The sequence below is a fragment of the Clinocottus analis genome, unplaced genomic scaffold, assembly GCF_023055335.1.
Source record: "Clinocottus analis isolate CAN_PGR_092001 unplaced genomic scaffold, fCliAna1.0.p SCAF_77, whole genome shotgun sequence".
NCBI lineage: Eukaryota > Metazoa > Chordata > Actinopteri > Perciformes > Cottidae > Clinocottus > Clinocottus analis.
In genome coordinates this window covers 120,001-127,500 of record NW_027176237.1, presented here as the reverse complement: position 1 = coordinate 127,500, position 7,500 = coordinate 120,001, and the positions used below count along the sequence as shown (strand labels likewise).

Here is a 7,500-nt window from a genome sequence, read left to right as displayed (position 1 = left end):
CCCTCATGTCTTCACCTCCTCATGTCTTCACCTCCTCACCCCCTCATGTCTTCACCCCCTCATGTCCTCACCTCCTCATGTCCTCACCTCCTCATGGTGAAGGCTAGGGAGCAGGAGCTTAAAGGCTTAACGTAGTTGTTGAAATGCATCGTGGGAAACGGTGTTCAACAGAAAAAACAGGTTAATCTGATGATGATGAAGATTACAGACAAACTGCGGGTTCAGACAAGTGTGTGTCTGTGTGTGTGTCTGTGTGTGTGTGTGTCTGTGTGTGTGTCTGTGTGTGTGTGTGAACGTCCTGTGAAAAGCCTCCAGAAAGCATCTGGGGGCTGAATCACTTCCTGTGAACGCAAGAAAACAGAAGAAGAGACAAAGAGCTCAGACTCAAACAGTATTATTGTTATTATTAATATTATTGATATTATTATTGTTAGCTTTATTATTAGTATTAATGATGTTATTCTTGTATGACGTCTTATTCCCACATGTCACTTTGTTGAAACATTGAGGTTCTTAATGTCTCCATTTATTTATATATATAAAATAATAACTAAAGAATATTAATTAAGAAATAAATAATCCCCATTTATTAGTTTCAGCGACGATGATGAACGACTGACTCATGTAACAGGAAGTCACGACTGCACCAAACGGTCCCGAAGGTCTCCCATCATGCATCTCCCATCATGCATCTCCCATCATGCATCTCCCATCATGCATCTCCCATCATGCATCTCCCATCAAGCATCTCCCATCATGCATCTCCCATCAAGCATCTCCCATCATGCATCTCCCATCATGCATCTCCCATCAAGCATCTCCCATCATGCATCTCCCATCATGCATCTCCCATCAAGCATCTCCCATCATGCATCTCCCATCAAGCATCTCCCATCATGCATCTCCCATCATGCATCTCCCATCAAGCATCTCCCATCATGCATCTCCCATCAAGCATCTCCCATCATGCATCTCCCATCAAGCATCTCCCATCATGCATCTCCCATCAAGCATCTCCCATCATGCATCTCCCATCATGCATCTCCCATCAAGCATCTCCCATCATGCATCTCCCATCATGCATCTCCCATCAAGCATCTCCCATCATGCATCTCCCATCAAGCATCTCCCATCATGCATCTCCCATCAAGCATCTCCCATCATGCATCTCCCATCATGCATCTCCCATCATGCATCTCCCATCATGCATCTCCCATCAAGCATCTCCCATCATGCATCTCCCATCATGCATCTCCCAGCGGGAGCGTCGGGGAGTCGCTGCGTTCTCATGGTTTCTATATTTTACTTTGTCAGCGGGGACGTTTAATGTTCCTGAACGCAGCTCAGGACGGCGTGGGAGTCTGCAGAGGTCACAGTGTGTGTGTGTGTGTGTGTGTGTGTGTGTGTGTGTGTGTGTGTGTGTGTGTGTACATAACTCTAGGTCACATGTGAACATTGTCAGAAGGATAACTGCTGTTAGATTTCCTGTCTGACATGTTTATGTTCGTCAGACCCCTCCATGTCCCAGCTCGAAGTACATTGAAGTACATTAAAGTACATTAAAGTACATTAAAGTACACTGATCACCGTCACCACCGTGCACAAGAATAAACGTGTCAGTTACTTTGAGTTTAACAGGAAAACAAGTTGCTCTTTTTGGCAGTTCATGTGTTCACAACGCTCACGGTGTGTTCATGCTCTGTAATCTCAATCTCTAAATCCCAATCTCACATGTGTACCTTTCATTAAAACACCTACATTATTCTGCACACATACACCCTTTTTAGTTTGAAGAAGCAACTTTTGAGGAAAAAGCCTGAAAAGCAACAGTTTCAGAGTGAAGACAGAAGTCTTGATGTCAGGATGAAAATCTAAAGATTCATCTGCTGCTGCTGCCAAACACATCCAGTGAAGGGAAAGTTCCTGTTGGATGAGACTGCCCCTGTATTTATATTTACACACACACTATATATATATATATATATATATATATATATATAGATATATATATATATATATATATATAGATATATATATATATATATATATATATATAGATATATATATATATATATATATATATATATATATATATATATATATATATATATATATATATCATTTGTACACAAACAATTAAATTCATAATTTTAAATGAAAACAAAAAAGCAGGTCTGTCATATTTTGGTTGACTGTAAAAATACTTTTAAGTGAGATTCAGAGTAAACTGCGGTGGTGACGTCGTCACGTCCTCCCGTCTGGTGTCTAGACTCACAAGTACACTCTCAAGTACACAAAGCTGTACTTGGCGTACTTCCTATCTCCCTAACTACATCACATTATTATTCCACGAGTCGTTTCTACAGCTTTCAACCACAACTTGGGCCTCTTCAGGAATCAGAAGTTATGACATGTTTAAATGCGTTGAACTCAACCTCGAGCAGAATTAAACTGTGTTTTCTTGAAAACTGACAGCTGTTACTGATCAATACACCTTTTGAACTACATTCCAGCCCCAGAGCAGAAACAGATCCACATGAGAGGTCAAAGGTCGCGTTTAATGTCATTAGAATCTTCCTCTGTGGTTTGAGTCTTCTTATAAAAGTTACAGAATGAATGACAGCATTTATGAATTTGTTCATATAGTATTTACAGAAAAGATGGACTGAAGTTTTATACAAACGTCTGATTCTTTTAATTTCTCAACTGAATCCCAAACACAATGAAAGTAAAAAAAAATGTTTTTTTGATTCGCAGCTTCTCAGATGTGACGAAGCCGCTTCATTGGATTGAATCCAGAGAACTGAGTCTTTGTGGGTTTTTTGGGACAATAAGACATTACGAAGTCTCTGATGTACAGGAACTAGTCGAGTGCATCTTCCCGGCGCTGCGGCTACGCGGTTTCCGTCCAGTCCGAGCGTTCGGAGGCCTCGCCGACACACTGATGGTATTTCAGCTCGGTGAACCAGGCGAAGCCTCGGCCGCAGACGCTGCAGCTGTACTGGTTCTCCACCATGTGGACGGCCATGTGCGACTGCATGCTGGCCTTGTGTGCGTACTTCTTACCGCACACTGGGCACGGGAACGGTTTCTCCCTGGTGTGGGTTCTCATGTGGATTTCCAGGTGGGACTTGTAGAGACACTTCAGGCCACAAACGGAGCAAAAGAAGGCCTTCTCCCCCGTGTGGTACTTCATGTGGTTCTTCAGATTGTAGTCATGGTGAAATCTTTTCCCGCACTCGGTGCAGCTGTATGGTTTCGTGACGGTGTATCTGGTTTCACTTTCGGGAACCTCGTTGTGGTTCAGAGATTTGAGACCCGACTTCCTGTTGTCTTTCCAGAAATCGCTGTCGACACTGTCGTCGCTCTCTGGTTCAGGATACTCTGATGGTCCAACATCTTTGTTCACAGAATTACATCCCATAATACCGGCAGAGACTTGGAAATGTTTCAGAGAGTTTAAACCTGACTGAGTTTCTTTGGTCTCCTTCCAAAAATCACTATCAACACTGTCATTAGTATCAGGTTCTGGATCTGGGTTCCTGTCTGGTTCTAGTCCTCCACAGTCCTCTCCATCAGCTTCTGTTTCCATCTGTTCAGTGAGTCTTTGATGAAGCTGTGAGGACTGAGCTTCCTCTTCATCATCTTCACTCTTCACAGGAGTGAATGAGAACTTGATACCAGCCTCCTCCAGCCCTTCAAGCTGCTCTCCCTCCTGACTGGTCCAGAGTTCCTCCTGTTCCTCTTTAATGTGAGGGGGCTCTGGGTCCTCCTGTTCCTCTTTAATGTGTGGGGGCTCTGGGTCCTCCTGGTCCTCTTTAATGTATGGGGGCTCTGGGTCCTCCTGGTCCTCTTTAATGTATGGGGGCTCTGGGTCCTCCTGGTTCTCTTTAATGTGTGAGGGCTCTGGGTCCCCCTGGTCCTCTTTAATGTGTGGGGCGTCTGGGTCGACCAGGTATTCTTTCATTTGTGTGGATTCCGGTTCCATATGTCTCAGACTTCCTTCTGCTGTGGACAGTTTACTTTCTGTATGACTTCTTTTGTGGTGGTTGGTAAATGTTTCATCGCTCTGAGAGACTTCCTGTTTGAGAGAGTTTAAACCCGACAGGCGTCCACAGCTCTCTTGCCAAAAATCATTATCGGCACTGTCTTCAGTCTCTGGTTCAGAAGGGTCTCCAGTTTTGAAATCAGGATCTGGTTCTGGATGTCTACATGGACTTAAGTTCCTGTCTGGTTCTGGATCTGAGTTACTGTCTGGTTCTGGTCCTCCACAGTCCTCTCCATCCGCTTCTGTTTCCATGTGTTCAGTTGAGCTGCTGGCTGCAGGTTTTGCCTCTCGGTTCTCCTCAGTCTGATGAAGCTGTGCGGGCCGATGGCCGACACACTGGTGATATTTCAGTTGATAATGCCAACTGAATCTTTGCTCACAATATCTGCAGCTGTAGACTTTGTTCCTCGAGTGGACTTCCAGATGTTTTTCCAGATGTCTTCTCCAAGCAAATTCTTTGCCACAAACGGTGCAACTAAACTGTGTTTGTCTCGCGTGGATCCTCATGTGTTGCACTAAAGACTCGCTGTCGCTGCATCCCGTGTTGCACACGGAGCAGCGAAAAGGTTTCTCCCCCAAGTGACATGTCATGTGTGAATGTAAACTTTCATGCTCGGCAAACGTTCTACCGCAAACCGAGCAACCAAACGGTTTTAGTCCTGTGTGAAGTCTCACGGGAACCTGCAGCTGGTGCTTCAAGTTCAACCCTGCGGCGCTCTGAGCGATGCCGCCCAGCGCGCCGTCGTCGTGGAGCTGCGAGGACTCCCCGACACACTCGTGACTCACAAGGTGGGACTCCAGAGTGAACCTCTCCTGACAAACGATGCAGCCGACCGGCTTCTCTCCCGTATGGACAGATATATGCCTCGACAGATATCCTGCCGTTGCAAATCCTTTTCCACAAAACAAGCAGCGGAATGGTTTCTCCCCTGTGGGAGGGCTCTGGTGTGTCAGCAGAGTGAGACGGTCTTCAGGTCTTTCCTGAGACTCAGAGGAGCTGAAAGGTTTCATGTCAGTGTTACTTCCTGTGTCTCTGACAGAAACCTTCTCACTTTTCAGATGCTTTGGACCTGATGGAGGTTGATCCCCATCAACTCTGCCACCAGTCTTGGGTTCAGCTTCAGCCTCGTCATCAGAGCAGCCAAATGGTTTCTCACTGCCAATAAATCCATCTTTTACAGAGACCTTTTTATTTCTCTGGTAAGTGAACCCTGACTGATGTTTCCTGGTCTCTCTCCAAAACTGAACGTCAACACTGTCGTTAGGTTCAGTCTCTTCATCAGTGTCTGGTTCTGGATGTCTATGTGGATCTGAGTTAGCTGGTTCTGATCCTTCAGGGTCCTCGTCATTCGAGCCAGTTCCTTTAAACTGTGACAACTCACCAAGACACTTGTGTTTTTTTATCTGAAAATGCCAAAAAAATCTTCTGCCACACACAGTGCAGCTGAACGGTTTCACGCCCGAGTGGACCGCCATGTGTTGTGACATAATTCCCCTCTGGGAAAATCTTTTACCGCAAACAGAGCAGCTGAACGGTTTCTCTCCGGTGTGGGTTCTCATGTGTATCTCCAGATGTGAACTAAACTGACGTTTTTGACCACAAATGGAGCAGGTGAACAGTTTCTTTCCCTTATGCATCCGCATGTGGGTCACCAGGAGGTAGTTGTTGGGAAACGTCGCATCACATTCAGAGCAGCTGAGCGGTTTGTTGCGCTCGTCTCCTTGGCCTTTGTGGCGTCGTGAGTACTCACCGACACACTTATGGACTTTGAGCTGAGACGTGGCCCTGAACCTTTTGTTACAAACACTGCAGCTGAACGGTTTCAGTCCAGTGTGCGTCGCCATGTGGGATGTCACGGCGCCTTTGTGGCGAAAGTTTTTACCACAAAGCGAGCAACTGAACGGTTTCTCTCCCGTGTGGATTTTCAAGTGGTAGTCTAGTCCTGCTTTCTGGGTGAACCTTTTGCTGCACACAGAGCAACTGAAGGGTTTCACTCCTGTGTGAGTCCTCATGTGTATGTTCAGATTTCCCCTCTGCTTAAATGTTTTAGTGCACACCGAGCAGCGAAACAGTTTTCGTTCAGGATCCGTCCTGTCTTCTTCAGGCTCGGATTCAGAAGAGTCTGAAGTCTCAGTATCTGAGTTCCTGTCTGGTTCTGGTCCTCCACAGTCCTCTCCATCAGTTTCTGTTTCCATCTGTTCGGTTCGTCTTTGATGAAGATGTGAGGACTGAGCTTCCTCTTCATCATCTTCACTCTTCACAGGAGTGAATGAGAACTTGATACCAGCCTCCTCCAGCCCTTGAAGCTGCCCTCCCTGCTGACTGATCCAGAGTTTCTCCTGTTCCTCTTTAATGTGTGTGGGTTCTGGGTCCTCCTGGTCCTCTTTAAATTGTGGGAGCTCTGGGTCCTCCTGGTCCTCTTTAAAGTGTGGGGGCTCTGGGTCCTCCTGGTCAAGACTGGAGCTCCATTGTGGCTGCTGAACCTCTTCTTTAATCACCAACAGCTGCTGGACGTCTGCAGGAAACAGGAAACACACATTAAGGAAACAACGAGTTGATTTTAAGCTTAAAATTTTATTTCAACATCAGGAAGTTAATTCACAGTAGAGTAGTAATGAGTAGTGAGGTCATAGTAGTTTTAAGTTATAGAGTAGACTGGACTACAGGTTTAAGTTACAGGGTAGACTGGACTAAAGGTTTAAGTTACAGGGTAGACTGGACTAAAGGTTTAAGTTACAGAGTAGACTGGACTAAAGGTTTAAGTTACAGACTAGACTGGACTAAAGGTTTAAGTCACAGACTAGACTGGACTAAAGGTTTAAGTTACAGAGTAGACTGGACTAAAGGTTTAAGTTACAGGGTAGACTGGACTAAAGGTTTAAGTTACAGAGTAGACTGGACTAAAGGTTTAAGTTACAGGGTAGACTAGACTAAAGGTTTAAGTTACAGAGTAGACTGGACTAAAGGTTTAAGTTACAGAGTAGACTGGACTAAAGGTTTAAGTTACAAAGTAGACTGGACTAAAGGTTTAAGTTACAGAGTAGACTGGACTAAAGGTTTAAGTTACAGACTAGACTGGACTAAAGGTTTAAGTTACAGAGTAGACTGGACTAAAGGTTTAAGTTACAGGGTAGACTGGACTAAAGGTTTAAGTTACAGAGTAGACTGGACTAAAGGTTTAAGTTACAGAGTAGACTGGACTAAAGGTTTAAGTCACAGACTAGACTGGACTAAAGGACGAAGATCTTCAGCAGGGGCGGCCCTGAAACCCGGTTCCGAACAGAAACCAGTTCTGAAAGAGTAAAACCTGTTTGTATCGATAAAGTCCGAAGTTACTGGTTCTGCTATCGAGTGAGACGTCCTCGTCTCAAAGCCCCTCTCTCTTTGTCTCAATACAGTACGGTATAACAGGGTATTGTATGGTACAATAAGGTACAGTATAGTGTGGTAC

At 45.0% G+C, this 7,500-nt stretch overlaps 1 protein-coding gene across 1 annotated transcript in view; it reads right to left on the bottom strand.

Annotated features, from left to right (window-relative positions):
• Positions 1-2,220: 2,220 nt before the first annotated feature.
• Positions 2,221-7,500, bottom strand: part of LOC137779398 (zinc finger protein 62 homolog) — a 16,918-nt gene continuing 11,638 nt past the window's right edge. Inside the window, exon 5 of the mRNA XM_068567095.1 lies at positions 2,221-6,564. Within this exon, the coding sequence (XP_068423196.1) occupies positions 2,894-6,564 (3,671 nt within the window). The 3' untranslated portion in view covers positions 2,221-2,893. The remainder of the gene's footprint in view (positions 6,565-7,500) is intronic.